The 27988-nt window shown below is 46.7% G+C and overlaps 1 protein-coding gene across 1 annotated transcript; it reads right to left on the bottom strand.

Moving 5' to 3' along the window:
* Positions 1–170: 170 nt before the first annotated feature.
* Positions 171–27948, bottom strand: LOC139385025 (cysteine-rich secretory protein LCCL domain-containing 2-like). The gene is made up of 13 exons (XM_071130055.1): positions 27778–27948; positions 21942–22338; positions 18321–18439; positions 8700–8832; positions 6702–6817; positions 5956–6218; positions 5707–5834; positions 5488–5618; positions 5317–5360; positions 5131–5203; positions 4668–4743; positions 2992–3122; positions 171–1944 (listed from the first exon to the last, which is right to left on the bottom strand). The coding sequence occupies exons 2-13, from the start codon at positions 22221–22223 to the stop codon at positions 1893–1895; spliced, it is 1548 nt and encodes a 515-aa protein (XP_070986156.1). The 5' UTR covers positions 22224–22338; positions 27778–27948; the 3' UTR covers positions 171–1892.
* Positions 27949–27988: the final 40 nt, after the last annotated feature.

Genomic DNA, 27988 nt, shown 5'->3' on the forward strand with positions numbered 1-27988 from the left:
TGTTTCTACTACCTAGGAAAATGTACGTATTATATCCTACTATATCCAGTGTACAAAAGAAACTTATATTCTAAATATTTCAAACTTTAATTATTTTCAAATTGTGCCAAAAAAATACAAAACCCATCCAATGCCTATAAACACCATACAAACTAGACAAACAAACAAAATAACACATCACATATATTTAGAAAGATACATTTACAGCAGAGAGAACAGTTCAGAAAAGACCAATACAAGTATTTACACTCCATTTTCAAAGCTGTACAAACCATTAACATTTCCCTTAAGATGTTCCAATGTACTACAAACCTAGCGCAGCAACAAGACTGAGGTAGCCTAAAAAAAAAAGTAGAAAGATGAAAACTAAAACAAAGAGAGAATGGCTGCCCTGCTGTCCAGTCTAGCCTAGGGATAGATAGAGGATACCTAATGTCATTCTTTAGGAGACCCAAAACCTCCAGCATCAATTTACATAGATTTACTCTGCTCTCACGACAAAGTCTCAGCATTTAAGAGGATATTCCCCAACTGAAGCCTGCCTCTGCCTCTGTGTGCCTTCCTTCTGGATAAGTAACAATTTATTACATTCCTGGGTATGAGTGGTTTAAACAGATCCAAGTTCTGCATCCTCTGTGTATTTTACAAATCATTACCTAGTCATGAATCTTAACATTCGCTAAGCCTGCTGATAGGAACACTTGGCACACCTTTCTTACACTGGAATGTATAAGACCCTCTTTCTACAAAACCTACAACATTCAACTGTCTTAAGTGGGGACAAATTCAACCTATTGTACAGTATTTCTCTTATTCAATCAAAACACATGGCATCAAGAGAGGAAAGGGGGGAAGAAAGCAGTGAGCTATTATAAATACAGAATCATTTTTCAAACAAGAACATCGTTCATCTGTGAATGTCCTCAGATGAAGCCAGATATGCCACCATTTTGAAAGCCTTGCCCACACAAGCTCCCATTGCCTTCCTGAGGCTCACAGTGGACAGAATATTGCTACAATGTTTTTGTACCTTTACCAGATCGTCTGAACATTATTGACACTGGAACAAGTACAAGCTGTATTCAGGAAAGGTTTCTTTTCCTTGGAGGTATGCCTTCCCCTCCTCCTCATTCCCCTTCCCTTCCTACGCAACCCCTAAGTCTGTCTGTCTCTGTCTGCCTGTCTGTCCACTGTGAGCTCGTCCAGCATGCCAAACACAGATCCTCTCCTAACTCAAGCACCATGGCCTTTCCGCCAAAGGTAAAGACAACGATGAAAGCATTAATGTGTTAGGAAAGCAGAGACAAGCTACAAAATACATCATGAACACATATAAAACTGTTAATATACAGCTATTTAAGAAGAAAAAAATGAATTAATGAAATCTGTACAGAATGATTAAATACAGTGATCAATATACATTCCTGTGTATGGAGACCAATGATTCACTTTTGTATTAAGAACATAAAATATAAACAAATATGACATATTTGATTTGAAACCTAACTACATGTCAAGACGCAGAGATCCAGCACCAGCTGTTCTATTGGTCTTTGATGTTACACATCATTTTGCATTTAACGCTTGTGTATCTTACAAAAATCATCTGGAGTTTAAAGGTGAGAAAGGTAGGAGAAGACAGAAGGGTTCTTTGTGATGTTAGCCACCGACTTTGAGCAGTCAGATACTGTTTATTAGGTAAGAGGGAGAAGTGTCGGTTGGTCCAATGGAAAATTCTGCTTCCTCCCAGAGTGGGGGACAGAGACAGATGGGAGGAGTTGCCATGGCATCAAACCTATGGGCACTTCCTGCCCCCAGATTGCAGAAAGAGCAGATTGGGGACCCTGTTAGTCCCTGAACCAATGAGTGGGAGGTCCTGAGATGGAGGAGACTCACTCCCTCACAGCAAAAACCCGGAACGAGCCACCCTCTGGATTGCTCTTACTGCAAAAGAGAAGTGAGAGAGATGGTTACATTGAGCATTCATTCATGAACTCAAAACAGTTAACCAGTGTCCTTTCAACTCATTACTAAGATAAAGTGACATAAATCTAAGAAAAACTAAAATAATATAAACCATATTGTTGTTAAGTCAGTCAGTTGTTTTGTGGACCAAATGTATTTTTGGCTCCAATTCAAGGCAGCCTGTTGCTCATGACATCCTACAGTAAGAGTAGCGTAATCACAGTGGTCGTACCTGGAAACATGACTCAAACACTGGCTCATTGTTAACCATGCTGTTATAGCGACTGACTGATCTTTCCAACAACCACTATTGTTCTGGGCCTGATGGCTTCGTTATTAACTCAGTAGTGGAGAGGCCTTGAAGGCCTGCCAATCTCAGTAATGCCAGGATGATGCCCGTCCCATTGGCATCAGATTGGCTGCAATTACCTGCAGAGGGAAGCACTGAGTCAGCCGCCGACAGCTTTTCCATCCCCGGGTAAATGGATAGGCTGTGATTATTTCCTTCTTATTAAAGAACCGTCCACCCAACCAGCTACATGTACGCCCCACTTCCTAACAGCTGGGTCATCACTTGGACAGAAGTCAACCTCTGGATCAGTCTCTATCACACCAGGTGCTGACTGTTGATGGCCATGGTTGTAATACCATACTGTTCCCTGTCACTGACAGCCCATGTCCTCACTCACACTAAGGTCAAGGTGAGGCTCCCAGTGAGGGGGCCCTTGATTTCAGCATTAGATTTCACTGTACTCTAGCTCAGCTGATTTTGGCCATGCAGCACTTTGCACACTCCATTGAATATCCGGGTAAAGTAAGCAAAGAGTTCATGTGTGGGCCGTCCGCACACCAAACCACACCATTACTCTTGCACCCCTGTGTGCCAAACATGGACTTGGCGCCAATGGCTTCCGTGCTTGAGCCCTAGACCTCTGCCTGACAGGGGAGGGGTGTGTGAGGGAAGGGTAGGGAGAGGGCAGGGAAGGGTATTTTACAGGGGAAGAGGAGGGTAGAGCAGGCACCCACCTCTCTGACTGGATGCCGTTCTTCAGGACGCCAACATAACTCTTCTTCTTATCCAGGGCCAGGACGTCCACGTAGCCCCCGCCGGCTTGTGTCACCCCGGCATGGATGGCTGCTCGGCAGATACTGGAGCGCTGAGGGAGGGGGGATCAGAAGAGAGGGTTCATTATACCTCTCATGATATCAGATACAGCAATCATGGCTTATTATTCCATTTCACTATATCAGTAATGCTTCTTGTATTAGGTACAGTACAGGCACATACAGTGCACAGAGCCACACCAAATACAGTCAATGTATTTGTTTCCAGAGCATTCAATATGTACAAATCCTATACATGTACATATGCATGACAATAGCCAGGCTGAAGCCAGGCACATCTTTATCAGGATGTAAACTGCTGCCCCACTCTGGATTACAGATGACAGACACATGGTTCTGAGGCAGGGCATGGTGCCTCCTGTCACCCAGTCCGAAGCACTGAGTCTGGCTCCAGCGTATCAGACCCTGGTTCCTTATCACGAAGCTCATTCATCATACTCCATCACACTAGTCTAGCCTAACACAGGCCACATTCTAGGGACTTCTGTCATGTCAATATAGGCCTGTTCCTCTTCTCCTGCTGTGTTTTGCTGTGTGTTGGCACTGTGAGTGTTTAAGTGTTAGAATCAGGCTCTGCCCTTACAAAATACAGTCATTAGGCCCTGTTTGAGATCGCTGGGAAACTGCTGTGTCTAGTTGGACTACATCTAAGTGAAATAATGTTGGGGAAAAACAAGAGTCAACAAGTTCATTTGAGGCAACAACACTTAAAACATCAACTTCATGTAACTGGGTCAATGTAGGTCCAAAATGGTTCCTTTCGCTCCTTTCATCCACTGCAGTCTCACATTAGCTTACACATGCAACTTGCAACTTAGGTCAGAGGTGAATTTAGAATGACATACGGCGTGTCTCCAATGGCATATTATTCTCTATATAGTGCACTCCTTGTCACTAGAGTTGTATGTGTCTCTGGCCAAATGTAGCGCTCTGTATGGAGTATAGTGTATCACTTGAGATTTACCCTCGGGTCATTAGGAAGTGAAAGAGGTGATCTGACAGGAACTGAGGTGATGTGACAATAATGGAGGTGACAGTGTGTCCCACTGCTCCTCCCTCTCTGAGACTGGTCCTAAAGCCCTCTCCTGACAGTCCCATGCCTCAGACCTCAGGCCTCAAGCATGCAATCTCTGGGCCAGTTATGAGTCAGTTAATCCACCAGTCAGGGCTGAGCAGCTGTGTGTGGTCGAACTCAGCACTGGGAGAGACATTACTGGCGACCATTACCAGGCCTGCATCACCAGTGCTCCCATTCAAACTATGTTCACACCGCTATTCAGAAGTTGCTCGTGGTCGCCTCAGGCCACAGTCTCTTAAGTGCTCAACGGGGCTAGACCGCACTCATCTGCTGTCCAACATAAATCAGGTCAGTGTTCCAGTCAGATACAGTTCTCTGGGGAACAGACACACTGAGGTGTATCTGTCTGGCAGGCCCAGTGGGGACAAACTTTTTGTCCTCTGTCAGTATGACCTCTCAGCCTTTCAGCATGGTCAGGATGATAGGACAGGCATGGTGAGGATAGGACATGCATGGTGATGCCATTCTGGTATACCCAGTGACTAGGTCCAGCACTTACATCTGTGTAGAAGCTGTTCCCAACCACCGGAGCCCAGTAGGATGGCTCGTTCTTGCAGTTGGCAGGACAGAATACTCTGAGGGAGACACACATTGAGATTGCATTATTATTGACAAATACAATTGAATGGGTGACCCACGGTTTATGTTGCAACAATGAGAAATGCAGGATTTATGCAAGAATTTGCCATTTAGCTAAATGTAATGTATGTCATGTTATGAATAACCCCGACACATTTTCCATAGAACTTCTGTAGAACAGAGGAAAGACTGACGCTTCCTTCTAGCAGAGTCTGCATGTTTAGGAGATTCCAGTGGTTTTGGAATGGAGGTTTAAAGCATTTGTCCCAGAGCAGGAATCTGACTCTAATTAGATTTGGCTTACAAAGCAAAGCCCTTAATTCACAAGTCATCACTTCTTGTTTTGCGTGTGAAACATGGTGGGGGGGAGAGGAGCTGGGCACCTTGGGCAGTTGGAGTAGGGCTTCTTGAAGGGGCAGATCTCCGCCACTGTTGCATAGCAGTCCACTGATTGTCCTGTGATACAGAGAGGAGACATACGCCATCAACAGCTGCAAAAGTCATCAGGTGAAGAAACTAAAAAACAAGGGTGTGCATGCTCCACTTATTCTGGAAAAAGTTTGACTTACTTTCCACTTTGGACACCACAAATGCATTGCCGGCTTTGTATTTACTGTGAAGAGATCAAAGCCAGGCATTAGAAGACCATTACATTTCAGGAAATCATTCATTTCACAAACCATGAATGAGCATAGCAGGCAGAATGACGACAGAAAATAAAGACTACCAGAAATATCTACCTGAATGACTCAATGCCGTTCTTTGTTGCCTTGACAAAGAATGGCAACTTGTCTTTCCTTGTAGTGTCCACCAGACCACCATTGTTATTGATGATGCCATAATGCATAGCAGCACGGCAGATACTTGATTGCTAGAAAAATAGACAAATAATCCTTAGAAACACATTCAGGCATACTAAATCTATAGTGTGAAATGTTGGACTTCAGTGTGAGACTCACCACATCATAGAAGAGCGTCCCCCACACTTTCCCTTTCTTGTTCTGGCAGTTAGCAGGGCAGTTGAATCTGTTGCAGGTTGCTCCCTTGCACTTGTCACGCATTTTGGTCTCACACTTGATGTTTTGAGCTGTGGATGACAAATTAATTACTGGTCAATAAGGGATTTCAGTGGCATTCCTTACCAAACAATACATTCAAATAGTCAACTCTGAAAGCCCCCAACCACGATTCCCACTAGTCAAACTCACCCAGGAAAGTGCTGGTGGGAGCCTTGGGAGTGGAGGGCTTCTTGGGAGCAGCAGGCTTGGGTTTGGGTCTGGGGACAGGCTTGGCGGTGGTGCGGGGTGACATGGGAATCTGAGCTTTCTCCACCTCGTTCATATCCTCAGTCTCAGAACGCTGAGAGTCTCCCTTGAAGCAGAGGTTGTCCCTGCAGCTTCCTCCGTAGCTAGGAGGGCACTGGGAGCATGGGCGCCCATGTTGGTAAGGGGCCTCTCCGATCCAGTTTCCCCTGGGGAGGAGGAAGGAGCACAGTGGTCAGTTTAAACTGACTGGAAACTATTCAGCACTCAGCCATCACGGCACATGGCCTTGTAATTATTCACGTGTTCTTTGCACATTATCACACACTCTTAAATCCCTAAGTCCAGCTGGATAATGAAAACCCTCCTGCTCTCCCTCTGGAAATGAAACGAAGTCTGTCTGGAACATTCTGCTTAGGACCTGTTTCTCTTTCCCCTTCCTTTATTATTTTTGTATTTGAACTTCTGCTGGAATTTCAGCATGGCCTCAATGTGTCATGAAATACTTCTTAGACAGACACTTTAACTGTAACATTAGACAGACAAATTCATACCCTGACATGTGCCCTCAAAAGCGTTTGGTATTAGGTAAACACCCCATGTGGTGGTAAGAAGTATGTAAAACAGAACACTGGAGACGTGATGTGTGAATGAGTGGGGAAATGAGAGTAACGTTAGTGAGTTGGTCTTACTTGGGGGAGTAGTTACAGACGAGGTAAACAGCGTTCTCCCAGATCTCCCCCCACACGTTCATCCTGGGACACACGTGCACTGCACACCCCACACGACTAGTGGTGGCCCAGACCAGCTGTAGAGAAGACAACACTTCCATTAACATTGTTATTATAAAAGGACATTCGCATTGCTGACTCGTTGTTCTTTCTATGACCACACATCCATCTCCACCGATACAGTTCCTCAGCTCCACATAAAAGTGCAGACAACTGTACTAGCTGAAACTATTTGATTTGGAGCCCTGCAGCTCTGCAGCCTTTGAAAGGGCCTGTCATGGGTGGCTATGGAGATCTGAGAAAAGCCTCACAGACAAATCGGTAGGAAGCACCATGTCACTGTAGACCTCTCTCTTTCTTTTTTCTCACTCCTCTCGCCCCTCATAGATCCCTCATTACTGCCACAGGAAGTGGCTCCCATGCTGGGGTTTAGAGGCAGATTGATGGGGCCCCTGAGATAGACGTCGAGTGTGACCACAGTTTGTTTCCTGCGACGTTCTGTGATCATTCTCATGATCCAGTTTAATAATGTAAATAAATGATACTGGCAGTAGCTCGGACCGAACAAAGACAACTCTGGTCAGACCCACTTCCTCTGTCAATATGGAGAGGTAGTTCAATCAAATCAAAGTTTATTGGTCACGTGCACGCATACGTTACAGTGAAATGCTTGCTTGCTAACTCTCCTCAACAATGCAGTACAATAAAAGTATCAATCAAGAATCAAATGCCAAATACAAAAGTGAAAAATAGTAATACAGTTTGTTTTTTTACTACTTAAATGTAAGCTACAGGCAGCACCTATGGATTTGACACCAGGGCAGTCCTACTACTGAGAGCTTGTTACGTGACTCCAATACCACTCTTTCCCCCTGTACCCCTAATTCTTCCCTCTATTTCTCTCTCTCTGACTCTCACTCCCCCCCCCCCCCATCTTTCAGGAATGTGTTTCCCTTTCCTGGGCCAGTGAGAGGCCACAGGCAGTATAGACTTAGAGACAATGACTCAGCATAGACACCGCACTGCTACACCACTACAGCATACACAGAGATGTGATGATGAGGGCTGGAGCCTGTGGTAAAGCTCTGTATCATCCCAGAGAGAGACTGTGAGGATACTGACCCGGAGGGGCTAGCATAACCTAGCTTTGCAGTGTTATGGTAGGGATTGGACCCCAACTATGCTACGCTACGCTAGTATTCCTAGAAAATGAAAGGCAGAAACAAGGAACGGGTGTTCAGACATGGCATTGTTCCCCGCATTCCTGCATTCCATCTTCAAAGGAATCCAGGTCAAACACAGAGATGATTGGTGTGTCTGGGAAGTGTTTCCAGATGCTAGCGACCTGGTTTCCCGTGTGAAGTATGCAGATGCAGGAGGATGAGTCGGGCTGTTTTCACAAACCCATCCCAGCTACAAAGTAAAGTCTATGAGGAGAGGAGGCCAATTCTCCCTCTTCATCCCCCTCTTGTCCCTCTCTTCCCCTCTCTGTTTATCTCTCTTTCTTCCCCTTTGTTTCACCCTTTCTGCTGTGATGGTTTAATGCTCTTGAGGCGGCAAATAACTTCCCCTGTCACTACACTACCGTGCCCCCATGTGGTCCTATGGTAACCACACTGTTTAAGGCACTCCCCCTGTTTTTAGTTAATGGACACCCATTGAAGAGGCTGCAGGCAACACATTGTTTTTACACAGGACCTGAATACCTGCAGCAGCATCCCCTTTAAAAGTCACGTGCTGTCCATTATATACAGATGGTAGAGAGGAAACATATGACCTTGAACACTGCACAGGCTCATACACAGATCATCTATATTAGTTCAAAGGAAACCTGTAAAAACACAATTTCACATGGAATTAGATCCAAATGTGGTTTGCTGTTCATTGTAGAACTGTTGAGGGAAGTACTCGCTCCAAACTCAGAACCCCCACCCCCTTCCTCCCCCAGCCAAGACTCACCTGGGTGTAGTGGGTACACATGGGCCCTGAGCAGCGGTCGGGACACCAGGGATTGCACTCATGTTGGTAGGGGTAGGTGTAGTCCTTCACCTCATCATACCAGGCCTGGACGTGGTAGGCTGGGGAGCGGTATCTGCAGACACGGAGGGAGCAGCATCAGCCTCAGCAGCACAGAGAGCTCATACAGGAGGACCTCCAGCTGCCATTTGAGGAATATCTGAGGGGGCTGCCAGGTGCTTTGGCTGGGCTTGAGATGCACTGCAACAGCCTCCCCTCAGGCTCCCCTCTGGCCTCCACTGATTAGTCCGGTTCTGACCTAGCAGACACACAGACACACTCACAGTCTGTTTCCCTCCAACACTGGGGAACTCGAGCCATGCTGAGAAAAAATTACAAAAACTAAACATGGCTCCACAGGCTGTCGAATCAATTATGGCCCTTTATTGTAAACATCTCTTTTTACGGTACTGAAAAGTGCTGAGACTACAAACTGGCAGCGGAGAGGGAGATAAACAGCCCTGGCCGGTGTTGGCATCAGAAGAGAGAGAAAGGGAGAGGGGGTCTGTGAGAGAGGGGGGGCGAAAGGGAGAGAGGGGGTCTATGAGAGAGGGGGGGAAAGAGGGAGGGAGAGAGGGAGAGAGGGGGTCTGTGAGAGATGGGGTCTGTGAGAGAGAGAGGGAGAGAGGGGGTCTGTGAGAGAGGGGGGGAGAGAGGGAGGGAGGGGATCTGTGAGAGATGGGGTCTGTGAGAGAGGGGGTCTGTGAGAGCGCGAGCGAGCAGATTCCTGGAATGGCACCTGCTGAGGGAGCCCTCCACTGTCATACACAAAGAGCCCTCTACTGTCATACACAAAGAGCCCTCCACTGTCATACACAAAGAGCCCCACTGTCATACACAAAGAGCCCCACTGTCATACACAAAGAGCCCTCCACTGTCATACACAAAGAGCCCTCCACTGTCATACACAAAGAGCCCCACTGTCATACACAAAGAGCCCCACTGTCATACACAAAGAGCCCTCCACTGTCATACACAAAGAGCCCTCCACTGTCATACACAAAGAGCCCTCCACTGTCATACACAAAGAGCCCTCCACTGTCATACACAAAGAGCCCCACTGTCATACACAAAGAACCCCACTGTCAAGCTGCAATGCTCTGAACACCCTAACAAACACACAGCACAATTACCTACACTGAGTATACCCAGCATTATGAGCACCTTCCTAATATTGAATTGCACTCCCCCCTTTTGCCCTCAGAACAGCCTCAATTTGTCAGGGCATGGATTCTAAAAAGTGTCAAAAGCTTTTCACAAGGATGTTGGTCCATGTTTTAAATGTTTTAATTTGAGTCCTTTAGCAGACGCTCTTCTCCAGAGCAACATACAGTTAATGCATCCATCTTAAGATAGTTAGGTGGGACAACCACATATCACAGGGACAGAAAGTATATTTTCTTCAATAACGTAGTTAGTAGAGTCAGAGCTAGAAGGGGGGTTGGTGTGTGTGGGGGTGGGGGGGGGTCGATGTGAGGAGGAGGTGTAACGGTTCTCTTCTTGTGAAGTAGAGGCGGACCAAAGCGCAGCGTGGTGGTTGTTCATAGTATTTTATTACGACACTATACATGAACAAACTAACGAAAAAACAAGAAACGTGAGAACTCAAAACCTAATACAGCCTATCTGGTGAACACTACACAAAGACAGGAACAATCACCCACCCACAAACAGTGAAACCCAGGCTACCTAAGTATGATTCTCAATCAGAGACAACTAATGACACCTGCCTCTGATTGAGAACCATACTAGGCCGAAAACATAGAACTGCCCCAAAACATAGAAAAACAAACATAGACTGCCCACCCAACTCACGCCCTGACCATACTAAATAAATACAAAAACAAAGGAAATAGAGGTCAGAACGTGACAGTACCCCCCCCCCCAAAGGTGCGGACTCCGGCCGCAAAACCTTGACCTATAGGGGAGGGTCTGGGTGGGCGTCTGTCCGCGGTGGCGGCTCTGGCGCGGGACGCGGACCCCACTTCGCCATTGTCTCAGTCCGCCTTATTGTCCGCCTCCGTGGCTTACTCACCATGCCCACCCCTCTCAATGACCCCACTGGACAGAGGGGCTGCTTGGGACAGAGGGGCAGCTCGGGACAGAGGTGAAGCAGCTGCTCGGGACAGAGGGACAGCTGCTCGGGACAGAGGGACAGCTGCTCGGGACAGAGGGACAGCTGCTCGGGACAGAGGGACAGCTGCTCCGGGCGGAGGTGCTCTAGCGGACCCTGGCTGACTGGCGGCACTGGCGGCCCCTGGTTGACTGGCGGCACTGGCGGCCCCTGGCTGACTGGCGGCACTGGCGGTCCCTGGCTGACGGGCGGCACTGGCGGCCCCTGGCTGACTGGCGGCACTGGCGGCCCCTGGCTGACGGGCGGCACTGGCGGCCCCTGGCTGACGGGCGGCACTGGCGGCCCCTGGCTGACGGGCGGCACTGGCGGCTCCTGGCTGACGGGCGGCATTGGCGGCTCCTGGCAGACGGGCGGCACTGGCGGCGCTGGGCAGACGGGCGGCACTGGCGGCGCTGGGCAGACGGGCGGCACTGGCGGCGCTGGGCAGACGGGCGGCACTGGCGGCGCTGGGCAGACGGGCGGCACTGGTGGCGCTGGGCAGACGGGCGGCACTGGCGGCGCTGGGCAGACGGGCGGCGCTGGCGGCGTTGGGCAGACGGGCGGCGCTGGGCAGACGGGAGGCTCCGGCAGAGGCGCCGGACAGGCGGGAGGCTCCGGCAGCGGCGCCGGACAGGCGGGAGGCTCCGGCAGAGGCGCCGGACAGGCGGGAGGCTCCGGCAGCGGCGCCGGACAGGCGGGAGGCTCCGGCAGAGGCGCCGGACAGGCGGGAGGCTCCGGCAGAGGCGCCGGACAGGCGGGAGGCTCCGGCAGAGGCGCCGGACAGGCGGGAGGCTCCGGCAGAGGCGCCGGACAGGCGGGAGGCTCCGGCAGCGGCGCCGGACAGGCGGGAGGCTCCGGCAGCGGCGCCGGACAGGCGGGAGGCTCCGGCAGCGGCGCCGGACAGGCGGGAGGCTCCGGCAGCGGCGCCGGACAGGCGGGAGGCTCCGGCAGAGGCGCCGGACAGGCGGGAGACTCCGGCAGCGCTGGAGAGGAGGAAGGCTCTGGACGGATGGGCCGGAGAGACAGCCTGGTACGGGGAGCTGCCACCGGAGGGCTGGGGTGTGGAGGTGGTGACGGATAGACCGGGCCGTGCAGGCGCACTGGAGCTCTTGAGCACCGAGCCTGCCCAACCTTACCCGGTTGAATGGTCCCGGTCGCCCTGCCAGTGCGGCGAGGTGGAATAGCCCGCACTGGGCTATGCAGGCGAACCGGGGACACCGTGCGCAAGGCTGGTGCCATGTAAGCCGGCCCAAGGAGACGCACTGGAGACCAGATGCGTAGAGCCGGCTTAATGGCACTTGGCTCGATGCCCACTCTAGCCCGGCCAATACGCGGAGCTGGAATGTACCGCACCGGGCTGTGCACCCGCACTGGGGACACCGTGCGCTCCACAGCATAACACGGTGCCTGCCCGGTCTCTCTAGCCCCCCGGTAACCACAGGAAGTTGGCTCAGGTCTCCTACCTGGCGTAGCCATACTCCCTGTTAGCCCCCCCCCAAGAAATTTTTGGGGCTGACTCCCGGGCTTCCATCCACGACGCCGCGCTGCCTCCTCATACCAGCGCCTCTCCGCTTTCGCCGCCTCCCGTTCTTCCTTGGGGCGGCGATATTCTCCTGGCTGAGCCCAAGGTCCTTTACCGTCTAATTCGTCCTCCCATGTCCATACCTCCTCGCGCTGCTCCTGCTGCTGCTTTCTCCTTTGCCCATTACCACACCGCTTGGTCCTGTTTTGGTGGGTGATTCTGTAACGGTTCTCTTCTTGTGAAGTAGAGGCGGACCAAAGCGCAGCGTGGTGGTTGTTCATAGTATTTTATTACGACACTATACATGAACAAACTAACGAAAAAACAAGAAACGTGAGAACTCAAAACCTAATACAGCCTATCTGGTGAACACTACACAAAGACAGGAACAATCACCCACCCACAAACAGTGAAACCCAGGCTACCTAAGTATGATTCTCAATCAGAGACAACTAATGACACCTGCCTCTGATTGAGAACCATACTAGGCCGAAAACATAGAACTGCCCCAAAACATAGAAAAACAAACATAGACTGCCCACCCAACTCACGCCCTGACCATACTAAATAAATACAAAAACAAAGGAAATAGAGATCAGAACGTGACAGGAGGATTATTTAAGATACTGTTTGAAGAGCCTAAAATATTATTTTGTGTCAGCCCAATTGAGACCTCTGGTGTGATTCAGAATACGAATCCAAATGGAAAGACGTGGAGACTACTTTGACAGAGATACACATAGTCAGTTTGGGGAAATAAGGACAAGGTAATAGAAATATACAATAGACAAAATCAGTGGATTAATTTCTCTCTGAAGACATGGTTTAGGGCAGTTAAGCAAAATAATTTAGACAGGGGTCAAACTGCTGAGTTGGCCCACATACGACCCCAGATTCATCCCTGCAACTCGGGACAGCAGATTTAAACAATGGACGCAGAAAGGCATCACATCATTCAGTACAATTACAAGGAATGGGGACCGAGAGAACTTCCAGGACCTAAGTAAAAAAACATGGCTTGGATCAACAAGATTTTTACAGATACCTACAAGTTCGACACTATATCTTAAGGGAGATAAAAGTGATTGACCCTCGAGCAACTATTTCCAATCTTTACTTGGGTATTCAATCCTCAAAGAAACAATCAACAAACTACAGTGCCTTGCGAAAGTATTCGGCCCCCTTGAACTTTGCGACCTTTTGCCACATTTCAGGCTTCAAACATAAAGATATAAAACTGTATTTTTTGTGAAGAATCAACAACAAGTGGGACACAATCATGAAGTGGAACGACATTTATTGGATATTTAAAACTTTTTTAACAAATCAAAAACTGAAAAATTGGGCGTGCAAAATTATTCAGCCCCCCTTAAGTTAATACTTTGTAGCGCCACCTTTTGCTGCGATTACAGCTGTAAGTCGCTTGGGGTATGTCTCTATCAGTTTTGCACATCGAGAGACTGACATTTTTTCCCATTCCTCCTTGCAAAACAGCTCGAGCTCAGTGAGGTTGGATGGAGAGCATTTGTGAACAGCAGTTTTCAGTTCTTTCCACAGATTCTCGAATTGGATTCAGGTCTGGACTTTGACTTGGCCATTCGAACACCTGGATATGTTTATTTTTGAACCATTCCAATGTAGATTTTGCTTTATGTTTTGGATCATTGTCTTGTTGGAAGACAAATCTCCGTCCCAGTCTCAGGTCTTTTGCAGACTCCATCAGGTGTTCTTCCAGAATGGTCCTGTATTTGGCTCCATCCATCTTCCCATCAATTTTAACCATCTTCCCTGTCCCTGCTGAAGAAAAGCAGGCCCAAACCATGATGCTGCCACCACCATGTTTGACAGTGGGCATGGTGTGTTCAGGGTGATGAGCTGTGTTGCTTTTACGCCAAACATAACGTTTTGCATTGTTGACAAAAAGTTCAATTTTGGTTTCATCTGACCAGAGCACCTTCTTCCACATGTTTGGTGTGTCTCCCAGGTGGCTTGTGGCAAACTTTAAACAACACTTTTTATGGATATCTTTAAGAAATGGCTTTCTTCTTGCCACTCTTCCATAAAGGCCAGATTTGTGCAATATACGACTGATTGTTGTCCTATGGACAGAGTCTCCCACCTCAGCTGTAGATCTCTGCAGTTCATCCAGAGTGATCATGGGCCTCTTGGCTGCATCTCTGATCAGTCTTCTCCTTGTATGAGCTGAAAGTTTAGAGGGACGGCCAGGTCTTGGTAGATTTGCAGTGGTCTGATACTCCTTCCATTTCAATATTATCGCTTGCACAGTGCTCCTAGGGATGTTTAAAGCTTGGGAAATCTTTTTGTATCCAAATCCGGCTTTAAACTTCTTCACAACAGTATCTCGGGCCAGCCTGGTGTGTTCCTTGTTCTTCATGATGCTCTCTGCGCTTTTAACGGACCTCTGAGACTATCACAGTGCAGGTGCATTTATACAGAGACTTGATTACACACAGGTGGATTGTATTTATCATCATTAGTCATTTAGGTCAACATTGGATCCTTCAGAGATCCTCACTGAACTTCTGGAGAGAGTTAGCTGCACTGAAAGTAAAGGGGCTGAATAATTTTGCACGCCCAATTTTTCAGTTTTTGATTTGTTAAAATTTTGAAATATCCAATAAATGTCGTTCCACTTCATGATTGTGTCCCACTTGTTGTTGATTCTTCACAAAAAAATACAGTTTTATATCTTTATGTTTGAAGCCTGAAATGTGGCAAAAGGTCGCACAGTTCAAGGGGGCCGAATACTTTCGCAAGGCACTGTATATTAAACAGAAACGGGAGGAGGAACTTAACATTGAAATAACTGATGAAACATGGTTGAACATATTAGAGACTCAAAGCTCCACCAACTCAAGGTCATGGAGATAATTCTGTTGGAAGAATGTAATACGTTTCTTCATAACACCTAAACTGAAATCAAAAGAGACTGGCTCCCTACACCCTTGTTGGAGAGAATGCGGGCTATCAAGGGTGGATCACTCTCATATCTTTTGGTTCTGCCCCGCAATCAAAACTTACTGGGGAGAAATAAGATCTAACATTGGAAAATTATGGGATTTGACATAGAACAAACATTGATTTCTTTGTACTTGGGTGAAATACCTGACAACTTACACAATAGAGAAAAGTACCTCTTGAAGGTCCTACTGGCAGCCAGTAAAAAGGCTATCACTAGGAAATGGCTACAAAAAGACCCTCCCACAGTGACACAATGGATAGACATTGTAAGAGAAATTCACCACATGGAGCGTATGACCTTTGCTTTAAGAACTCAACAGGAGAGAGGTCAGGAATACTGGGGAAAATGGGTTTCGTACTTGAAAATGGTCTAATTCAAAGATGATGTCAATGTAACTATGTAACTGTAACTGACAGATCTTTTTTTGTGTTCCTCGATAATAATAAAAAATATATATACAGTGGGGAGAACAAGTATTTGATACACTGCCAATTTTGCAGGTTTTGCGACTTACAAAGCATGTAGAGGTCTGTCATTTTTATCATAGGTACACTTCAACTGTGAGACAGAATCTAAAACAAAAATCCAGAAAATCACATTGTATAATTTTTAAAATATTTTATTTTATATTTTACCCCTTTTTCTCCCCAATTTCGTGGTGTCGTTGTTTTTTTAGTAGCTACTATCTTGTCTCATCGCTACAACTCCCGTACGGGCTCGGGAGAGACGAAGGTTGAAAGTCATGCGTCCTCCGATACACAACCCAACCTAGCCGCACTGCTTCTTAACACTTCTTAACAGGCAGTTATCCCACTGTTCCTAGGCCGTCATTGAAAATAAGAATTTGTTCTTAACTGACTTGCCTAGTTAAATAAAGGTAAAAAAATAAAATAATAATTTTTTTAAACACAGCGCGCATCCAACCCGGAAGCCAGCCGCACCAATGTGTCGGAGGAAACACCGTGCACCTGGCAACCTTGGTTAGCGCGCACTGCGCCCGGCCCGCCACAGGAGTCGCTGCTGCGCAATGAGACAAGGATATCCCTACCGACCAAGCACTCCCATACCCGGACGACGCTAGGCCAAATGTGCGTCGCCCCACGGACCTCCCGGTCGCGGCCGGTTACGACAGAGCCTGGGCGCGAACTCAGAGTCTCTGGTGGCACAGCTGGCGCTGCAGTACAGTGCCCTTAACCACTGCGCCACCCGGGAGGCCCATTGTATGATTTTTAAGTAATTAATTTGCATTTTATTGCATGACATAAGTATTTGATCACCTACCAACCAGTAAGAATTTCGGCTCTCACACACTTTAAGAAGCCCTCGTGTGCTCCACTCATTACCTGTATTAACTGCACCTGTTTGAACTCGTTACCTGTATAAAAGACACCTGTCCACACACTCAATCAAACAGACTCCAACCTCTCCACAATGGCCAAGACCAGAGAGCTGTGTAAGGACATCAGGGATAAAATTGTAGACCTGCACAAGGCTGGGATGGGCTACAGGACAATAGGCAAGCAGCTTGGTGAGAAGGCAACAACTGTTGGTGCAATTATTAGAAAATGGAAGAAGTTTAAGATGACGGTCAATCACCCTCGGTCTGGGGCACCATGCAAGATCTCACCTCGTGGGTCATCAATGATCATGAGGAAGGTGAGGGATCAGCACAGAACTACACGGCAGGACCTGCTCAATGACCTGAAGAGAGCTGGGACCACAGTCTCAAAGAAAACCATTAGTAACACACTACGCCGTCATGGATTAAAATCCTGCAGCGCACGCAAAGTCCCCCTGCTCAAGCCAGCGCATATCCAGGCCCGTCTGAAGTTTGCCAATGACCATCTGGATGATCCAGAGGAGGAATGGGAGAAGGTCATGTGGTCTGAGGAGACAAAATTTAGCTTTTTGGTTTAAACTCCACTCACCGTGTTTGGAGGAAGAAGAAGGATAAGTACAACCCCAAGAGCACCATCTCAACCGTGAAGCATGGAGGTGGAAACATCATGCTTTGGGGATGCTTTTCTACAAAGGGGACAGGATGACTGCACCGTATTGAGGGGAGGATGGATGGGGCCATGTATCGCGAGATCTTGGCCAACAACCTCCTTCCCTCAGTAAGAGCATTGAAGATGGGTCGTGGCTGGGTCTTTCCAGCATGACAACGATCCGAAACACACAGCCAGGGCAACTAAGGAGTGGCTCCGTAAGAAGCATCTCAAGGTCCTGGAGTGGCCTAGCCAGTCTCCAGACCTGAACCCAATAGAAAATCTTTGGAGGGAGCTGAAAGTCCGTATTGCCCAGCGACAGCCCCGAAACCTGAAGGATCTGGAGAAGGTCTGTATGTAGGAGTGGGCCAAAATCCCTGCTGCAGTGTGTGCAAACCTGGTCAAGAACTACAGGAAACGTATGATCTCTGTAATTGCTAACAAAGGTTTCTGTACCAAATATGAAGTTCTGCTTTTCTGATGTATCTAATACTTATGTCATGCAATAAAATGCAAATGAATTACTTAAAAATCATACAATGTGATTTTCTGGAGTTTTGTTTTAGATTCCGTCTCTCACAGTTGAAGTGTACCTATGATAAAAAGCGGGAGCTGCACTCCCGTATGCATCCAAAAGTTGGCTGGATGTTCTTTTGGTGGTGGACCATTCTTGATACACACGAGAAACTGTTGAGCATGAAAAAAACATCAGTGATGCAGTTCTTGACACAAACCGGTGCGCCTGGCTCCTACTACCATAGCCTGTTCAAAGGCACTTAAATATATTGTCTTGCGCATTCACCCTCTGAATGGCACACATACACAATCTATGTCTTAATTGTCTCAAGGCTTAAAAATCCTTCTTTAACTTGTCTTCTCTCATCTACACTGTGTGTGTGTGTGTGTGTGTGAAGTGTACATGTGTGTATGCATGCGTGTGTGTGTCATATTGTCTTACCTGCCCCAGTGAACAGCGAGGTTCTGACCGATGGACATGAGCAGGTCATTAGGTCCATGTTCCCACTGGCATGCCTCTGCCCAGTGAGTGGCTGACCTCTCCAGCTCATCATCCCAGACCTGGAAACACACAAATAACACTGTTAGAACAAAGTTGTAACACTAAAACTCACACATTTCAGTAACATTAATGACAGCAAAGGGGTCCACACTGTGACACACTCCAACATATGATCAGTGAACAGTGAGACAGACCCATCAAAACTACCTTCATCCATAACCATCTCCACAGCTAGACTTACCCCAGCTGCTTTAATATCAGGCCACCAGGTAGATCCCCTTCATATAATAACTGCTCCTCCTGTCTCCTCATAGCTACCTACCTAACCACAAGCTACCTTTGTAGGCCTCTGCTAGCCCTCTTTCTTCCAAAGGAGCTGAAATTGATCTGGATACAAGTAAAACATTAGCTTTAGCCCAGGAAATGTGAGCGGAGCAGCGCCTGGCCCCACTCCACTACAAATCCCCAGCAATCACAGCTGAATTAGGCATATTTCCTGAGCGGGTTTCTCTCTCTACCCGTGGAAAAGAACGTGGAAAGATGGGATGCAACTCATCTCTGCCACCACTCTCACCACTAGGATATGGGGGAGGAGGGGGAGGAGAGGACTGGTACAGTGTGGCACCTCACAGTGTCTCTCCTCAGTACATTTCCAGGCCATTGGTGGTCACCACCACACATACAAATACACACACATACATATGCATGCCCGTGACTATGCCAGCTCGGCTATACCCTCAGTCCTGTCCTCAGAACCAGGCCTGGCAGAGAAGGGCAGAGGGAGGCCTACCCTGTCTTCATTCACCCCTCTCTGCAGTGTCTGACTCCCAGCAGGTAGTGTAGAGTCAGTGTAATTATCCTCCCAGTAAGCCAGCTCCTCTCCAGGCTGCCAGCAGTTGACTACCATGAGCTCACCTTTCCAGGAGAGAAGATTGTTGTCGTGTTGGGTTCTAGCTTGAAACATACTTATTCATGTTACCATACTAGAACTTATTGATTACTTTACATGTATAATGAATGAATATGTTGGGGTCAATGTAGGGTGGATAGAACCTAGGTGTAGGGGAAGTTACTGAGTGAGACAAGGGGGAGTACAGAAAGTTTATATTCTGTCAAAACATGGTATTGTTAAATATCATGGAGCCTAAGGAGGGAGGCAAAGGGCAAACAGTCTGGTTTCAGTCACTGTTAAGGTAGGACAGTTGAGGATTAGGGAGGAGCGAGGAATTCGGCCCGAGGTCAGGTCAGATGAAGTGAGAAGGAACAGTCCTATTACACACACATATACTTCCACACCCAGGAAGGTTCTAGCACCAGGCAGGGCCATGGCTACACCAGTGAGAGGAACCAATTAAGTTCCTGACTAGCAATAGAGATGTTGCTAAATTGTAATTACTTCACTTCTATGGCCTATTTATTGCCTTACCTCCTCACGCCATTTGCACACACTGTATATAGACTTTTTTTCTCTCTATGGTTTTATTGACTGTACGCTTGTTTATTCCATGTGTAACTCTGCGTTTTTGTTTGTGTCACACTGCTTTATCTTGGCCAGGTCGCAGTTGTAAATGAGAACTTGTTCTCAACTGGCCTACCTGGTTAAATAAAGGTGAAAAAGAAGAAGAAATGACTGTATTGGCTGTCTAGATGTGCAAGGAGTAGACTGTGCCTAGTAGGAAGTTATAAATATTTATTCTTGTGTAATCCTGTCTTTGTCTTTGCAGCTGTATGACCCAGTGGGTGAATAAACTTGGTTTGAGCTTTTTCTAGACGTCCATGAGTTTTTATTCTGTTTGTTCAGAACCTAACAGTAGTAAAAACCAAAACCCTCCCGTTGAATGTGGAGCCTATAAACACTCACCTACATTATATCGCTGTCTCATAAACACAAGACCTTGGTATTTCCTGAGCAGCAGACTGATGCTGACGTTTACCTCCATCTCTCTGTACTATCTAATAATAAAATATATTTGTCACGGCCAGCAGGGTCTGCCATTATCAACTCTGACGCAATTAGGGATTTTTAATTTGTCCGCTCAGGGATTCGAATTAGCAACCTCTCGCTTTCTGGCCCAATGCTTGAACTGCTATGCTACCTGCCACTTACCTGCTATTCATCAGCTTTCTGTGCCTCCAGCTAGTGAAACAACTCCCAACCCGTCACTTTCACCATGTATTCTACATGTAATAGAGGTTGTTGCGCTACAGTAGTGTGTGAATAGTGAGCCTCTTTACAGTGTGTTGACAGTGTATCTGTCAGGGTGATGATAGTCAAAGCTACAGTACATACACTACTGTTCAAAAGTTTTGGGTCACTTAGAAATGTATTTTTTCTTAAATAAAAAGCACATTTTTTGTCGATTAAAATAACATCGAATTGATAGTAATATACAGTGTAGACATTGTTAATGTTGTAAATTATTATTGTAGGTGGAAACGACTGATTTTTAATGGAATATCTACATAGGCGTAAGAGGCCCATTATCAGCAACCATCATGCCTGTGTTCCAATGGCACGTTGTGTTAGCTAATCCAAGTTTATCAAGGATAATTGATCATTAGAAAACCCTTTTGCAATTATATTAGCACAGCTGAAAACTGATTAAAGAAGCAATAAATGTGGCCTGCTTTAGACTAGTTGAGTATCTGGAGCATCAGCATTTGTGGATTCGATTACACTCTCAAAATGGCCAGAAACAAATAACTTTCTTCTGAAACTCATCAGTCTATTCTTCTTCTGAGAAATGAAGGCTATTCCATGCGAGAAATTGCCAAGAAACTGAAGATCTCGGACAACGCTGTGTACTACTCCCTTCACAGAACAGCGCAAACTGACCCTATTCAGAATAGAAAGAGGAGTGGGAGGCCTTGGTGTACAACTGAGCAAGAGGACAAGTACATTAGAGTGTCTAGTTTGAGAAACAGACATCTCACAAGTCCTCAACTGGCCGCTTCATTAAATCGATCCCGCAAAACTCTAGTCTCAACGTCAACAGTGGAGAGGCGACTCCGGGATGCTGGCCTTCTAGGCAGAGTTCCTCTGTCCAGTGTCTGTATTCTTTTACCCATCTTAATATTTTATTTTTATTGGCCAGTCTGAGATATGGCTTTTTCTTTGCAACTCACCATTTTTAGCCTGTAATCGAACCCACAAATGCTGATGATCCAGATACTCAACAATCTAAAGAAGGACAGTTGTATTGCTTCTTTAATCAGAACAACAGTTTTCAGCTGTGCTAACATAATTGCAAAAGTGTTTTCTAATGATCAATTAGCATTTTAAAATGATAAACTTGGATTAGCTAACACAACGTGCCATTGGAACACAGGAGTGATGGTTGCTGATAATGGGCCTCTGTATGTAGATATTCCATAAAAAATCAGCCGTTTCCAGCTACAATAGTCATTTATAACATTAACAATGTCTACATTGTATTTCTGATCAATTTGATGTTATTTTAATGGACAAAAAAATTGCATTTATTTCAAATACAAGGACATTTCTTAAGTGGCGACCAAACTTTTGAACGGTAGTGTACATTTCAGGATTGCATGTCTCACCATGTACTCCATGTTGGATGCGGTAGGGTAGACTTGTCCCCTCAGTTTGTTGTGCAGTTGTAGAATCTCCCCGCGGTCTGTCCACTGGATGGCCCGTCGGGTCCTACTACCCGCTGTGCTATCGGTGCTGTTCTGGTCATCCTGGTACCGGCTCAGGAGTTGCCGCAGCTCATTGGAGTCGGGCAGGAAGAGGGCAGCTCCTTCCCTGGCAGAGAGGACCAGGAGGTTTAGGGTGAGGGTGAGGGTGAGGGCAGAGAGCCAGCAGGGCATGGCAGCAGTCATCTCCGGTCTCTGGGACGGGTCTCTGGGCGTCTGTGTCTAGGGCTCTGGGCAGGCTGGGCAGACCACAGTGGGCAGCCTTGTGTGAGCTCTGGTCCTGAGCACAGCAGACTCGATGCTGTGGGGAGAAAACACACTGTGATCCGGCCAGCCAACAAAACAGGCTACAGAGTAAAGCACATGGCAAGACACCTTTATTTAACCAGGTAAGCTAGTTGAGAACAAGTTCTCATTTACAACTGCGACCTGGCCAAGATAAAGCAAAGCAGTGCTGGAGCGCGTGCTACGGGTGGGTGTTGTTATCGTGACCAGTGAGCTGAGATAAGGTGGAGCTTTACCTAGCATAGACCTATAGATGACCTGGAGCCAGTGGGTCTGGCGACGAATATGTAGCGAGGGCCAGCCGACTAGAGCATACAGGTCGCAGTGGTGGGTGGTATAAGGGGCTTTGGTAACAAAACGGATGGCACTGTGATAGACTGCATCCAGTTTGCTGAGTAGAGTATTGGAAGCTATTTTGTAGATGACATCGCCAAGTCGAGGATCGGTAGGATAGTCAGTTTTACGAGGGTAAGTTTGGAGGTGTGAGTGAAGAAGGCTTTGTTGCGAAATAGAAAGCCGATTCTAGATTTGATTTTGGATTGGAGATGTTAAATATAAGTCTGGAAGGAGAGTTTACAGTCTATCCAGACACCTAGGTATTTGTAGTTGTCCACCTGCCAACAGCGTGCTGTGTCTCCGGGGCGCTGGGAGGGTGCAGTGCGAATGTGGGTATTGAACCTAAGGGAGAGGTGCGAGTGGTATGCACCAGATCTCCAGTGCTCACCCACAGCCCGGTTCAACCTGTGCCTGCACTCTGGAGGTTCCGGGCTAAAGTGGTCATCCAGCCTGGAGAAGTGGTGCCAAGGCTGCGCACCAGAGCTCCAGTGCTCCCCCACAGCCCGGTCCATCCGGGGCCTTGTTTATCAAACGCGCTAACAAAAGAAGCTATTTGGACATAAATTATGGACATTATCGAACAAATCAAACATTTATCGTGGAACTTGGATTCCTGGGAGTGCATTCTGATGAAGATCATCAAAGTAAGTGAATATTTATAATACTATTTCTGACTAATGTTGACTACACAATGAGTGTTTGACAGTGATGAGTGGTGGTCCGCGGACCCATAGCGGATGCAGGCAATAAGGCAGTGATCGCTGAGATCCTGATTGAAAACAGCAGAGGTGTATTTGGAATGCAAGTTGGTCAGGATAATATCTATGAGGGTGCCCATGTTAACGGATTTAGGATTGTACCCGGTGGGTTCCTTGATGATTTGTGTGAGATTGAGGGCATCTAGCATCTAGTTTAGGTCACCTAACAGAACAAACTCTGAAGATAGATGAGGGGCAATCAATTCATTCCCTGGTGTCAAGGGCACAGCTGGCAGCTGAGAGGGGTCTATAACAGGTGGCAACAGTGAGAGACTTATTTCTGGAGAGATTCTTTTTCAAAATTAGAAGTTCGAACTGTTGGGGCATAGACCAGGAAAGTATGACAGAACTTTGCAGGCTAACTCCTCCCCCTTTGGCAGTTCTATCTTGACGGAAAATGTTGTAGTTGGGTATGGAAATCTTCTGATGTTAACATGCATGAAACCAAGGCTTTTTTGATTACAGAAGTCAACAAATGAGAGTGCCTGGGGACACGCAGGGCCTGGGTTAACCTTCACATCACCCGAGGAACAGAGGAGGAGTAGGATGAGGGTAAGGCTAAAGGCTATCAAAACTGGCCGTCTAGTGCGTTGGGGACAGAGAATAAAAGGAGCAGATTTCTGGGCGTGGTAGAATAAATTCAGGGCATAATGTGCAGAGAGGGGTATGGTGGGGTGCGGGTACAGTGGAGGTAAGCCTAGGCACTGAGTGACGATAAGAGAGGATGCATCTCTGGACGTGCTGGTTATACTGGGTGAGGTCACCGTATGTGTGGGGGGTGGGACAAAGGAGGAATCTGAGGCATGTAGAGTGGGACTAGGGGCTCCGCAGTAAACTAGAACAATGATAACTATCCTAAACAACAGTACACAAGGCATATTGACATTTGAGAAAGACATAAAGCGAGGCATAAAGCAATCACAGGTGTTGATTGGGAGAGCTAGCTAAGACAACAACGGGTAAGACATAACAGCTAATCAGCTAAGACAACAAGAACAGGTAAAATGGCGATGAATGGGAAGAGAGGGTCGGTTAACTACACACAGGGCCTGAGTTCGGGGCTAGGGCCGACAGATAAACAAAAAAATAAAAATAAACAAAATGGAGTACCGTGATAAATGAAAAGTCCAGCAGGCATCAGATATGTAGCCAAATGAGTGGTATTACTCCATATCAAAGGATACACTCTCTCTACAAGACTTTCAGTAGTCAGACAATATCTCATAAATGTAATCTCCACATTGTACCTGATCATCTTCAGTTTGGCCAAATCCTTTCAAAGCTCTTTTCAGCTCTTTCATAATACAGCAATTAGATGGGGATATCCTTTCAGATCCATAATAATGACTTAATTGTAATCTTCCATCGATTGTGACCAAGGAAATTCACTTTTACTCAGCCCCTTTGGAACTATGAGAGGCAAAAAAAGTATTTAGTCAGCCACCAATTGTGCAAGTTCTCCCACTTAAAAAGATGAGAGAAGCCTTCAACTATGACAGACAAAATGAGAAAAAAAATCCAGAAAATCTCATTGTAGGATTTTTAATGAATTTATTTGCAAATGATGGTGGAAAATAAGTATTTGGTCAATAACAGAAGTTTATCTCAATACTTTGTTGGCAATGACAGAGGTCAAACGTTTTCTGTAAGTCTTCACAAGGTTTTCACACACTGTTGCTGGTATTTTGGCCCATTCCTCCATGCAGATCTCCTCTAGAGCAGTGATGTTTTGGGGCTGTTGCTGGGCAACACGGACTTTCAACTCCCTCCAAAGATTTTCTATGGGGTTGAGATCTGGAGACTGGCTAGGCCACTCCAGGACCTTGAAATGCTTCTTACGAAGCCACTCCTTCGTTGCCCGGGCGGTGTGTTTGGGATCATTGTCATGCTGAAAGACCCAGCCACGTTTCATCTTCAATGCCCTTGCTGATGGAAGGAGGTTTCCTCTCAAATCTCACGATACATGGCCCCATTCATTCTTTCCTTTACACGGATCAGTCGTCCTGGTTCCTTTGCAGAAAAACAGCCCCAAAGCATGATGTTTCCACGCCCATGCTTCACAGTAGGTACGGTGTTCTTTGGAGGCAACTCAGCATTCTTTGTCCTCCAAACACGACGAGTTGAGTTTTTACCAAAAAGTTATATTTTGGTTTCATCTGACCATATGACATTCTCCCAATTTTCTTCTGGACCATCCAAATGCTCTCTAGCAAACTTCAGACGGGCCTGGACATGTACTGGCTTAAGCAGGGGGACACGTCTGGCACTGCAGGATTTGAGTCCCTGGCGGCGTAGTGTGTTACTGATGGTAAGCTTTGTTACTTTGGTCCCAGCTCTCTGCAGGTAATTCACTAGGTCCCCCCGTGTGGTTCTGGGATTTTTGCTCACCGTTCTTGTGATCATTTTGACCCCACGGGGTGAGATCTTGCGTAGAGCCCCAGATCGAGGGATGTCTTGTATGTCTTCCATTTCCTAATAATTGCTCCCACAGTTGATTTCTTCAAACCAGGCTGCTTACCTATTGCAGATTCAGTCTTCCCAGCCTGGTGCAGGTCTACAATTTTGTTTCTGGTGTCCTTTGACAGCTCTTTGGTCTTGGCCATAGTGGAGTTTGGAGTGTGACTGTTTGAGGTTGTGGACAGGTGTCTTTTATACTGATAACAAGTTCAAACAGGTGCCATTAATACAGGTAACGAGTGGAGGACAGAGGAGCCTCTTAAAGAAGAAGTTACGGGTCTGTGAGAGCCAGAAATCTTGCTTGTTTGTAGGTGACCAAATACTTATTTTCCACCATATTTTGCAAATAAATTCATTAAAAATCCTACAATGTGATTTTCTGGATTTTTTTTCTAATTTTGTCTGTCATAGTTGAAGTGTAGCTATGATGAAAATTACAGGCCTCTCTCATCTTTTTAAGTGGGAGAACTTGCACAATTGGTAGCTGACTATATACTTTTTTGCCCCACTGTATCAGTAAACATAACTGCAGATATTTCATTAAAGACATGAATTGTCCTTAATGGCCCTGGATGCCATAGTGATATATAATCTGGGTGGAAAGAGAGCAATCAGTCAGGTTCAAGAAGTCCATAATCTCTGTGACCTCTCTCTGATACTCGTCTGGCTGACCTGCAAAATCAGGTCAGACAGATTAAAAAAATCTAAAACAGTAGAGGGAGAGAGGGAGTAGGGAAGAACGACAGCAGAAAGGGTTATTAGTTAATGAGAGAGAATGATGGATAGAGAGATGAAAATAGAGGGAGAGAAAGCCAAATAAAGAGAGGGGGGGAGACAGATGTAGAGTTCTTTACTAAAACAGAAGATGTTAGTATGAAAATGAGGAAGTGTGTGGTTCTCATCCTCCTTTGCCACAGCACACAAGGCTCACAGGGCACAAGGCAGGCTCCCAGCCTCAGCCTCAGCCACCACCCCATTGACCAGGAGAAGACAAACAGCAGGGCTACTAAATCAGCCGGCAGGAGAAGGCATGGCAGAGAGGGAGAGAAGTAAAGAGAGAGAGCAGTCATACCACTGCTCCATGCATCCTTCAATTCCTCCTCTCTCTCTCAGCCTGGAACGGCGGCTTGAGGTCTGACGGCCGGTCTGTGTCAACACACTGTCACAGAGCCAAGCAGCCCCAGCCAGTGATGGGAGCCAGCCGGCTGGCCTGAGGCTGTCCAACCATCCCACCACACCCCTCCTCTGGCTCTCTCTTTGTGCCCCTGCCTACCTTCTCACACCAGTCTTTATTTCTGGGCCTTTCTCATGATTCTCATGAATGTTATACCTGAGTGACAGACAGAGCAGCCAGCCACACACACACACACACACACACACACACACACACACACACACACACACACGAGCCTGGCGGGCTCTCACCTGGTGGTTCTGCGGTAGCTCTTCGGTTCTATACTGCCCCCGATGTCAAACCCAGGATTGTCACACATCAACACAACTCCCCTTGGACAAGTAGACAACACATGCTCCTAGGTAAACCTGACTCAAAATAGCTATATTATTGATATAAGTATGCACAGTTTTCATTAAATTATTCTTTAGGAATTGACACCTGGGATTGACATTATTTCACAGAAGTAGAAATGTGGACAGTGATGATGGCTAGAGCACTGCACTGCACTGCACTTGCATGTGTTATAACAATGTTCAAGACAATATTGAAATAAGTAGTGTTTCATGACAAGCTAATTAATTTACAACAGCATTAAATACATTCACATATTCTTATCAACTCTGAACATTATAAAATGTTTGAACTCAGTAGCACCCAAAAGCATAGAATTACATGGTGAATACATTTTGCAGAATAAATCTGATTAAATGTAGAAAAACATGCTAACCTCAATCACTGACAATTATCCGGCAATTATGCAAAAGCTTCAGCACCGGTTGAGTATTTCCCGTTTGCTAAATTGGTGCTGAAGTGGCTGCGGTCCTAGAGGGCAGAGTAACTTTGTGACTGTTGACTAGCTTTACAGCAGCATCTCAGTGCTTTATATAGAGACCCCGCTGAACGAGCGAGGAGGGAAACACATTTGAACTCTTTTTTAT

The sequence above is a fragment of the Oncorhynchus clarkii genome, chromosome 26 (assembly GCF_045791955.1).
Source record: "Oncorhynchus clarkii lewisi isolate Uvic-CL-2024 chromosome 26, UVic_Ocla_1.0, whole genome shotgun sequence".
Taxonomy (NCBI): domain Eukaryota; kingdom Metazoa; phylum Chordata; class Actinopteri; order Salmoniformes; family Salmonidae; genus Oncorhynchus; species Oncorhynchus clarkii.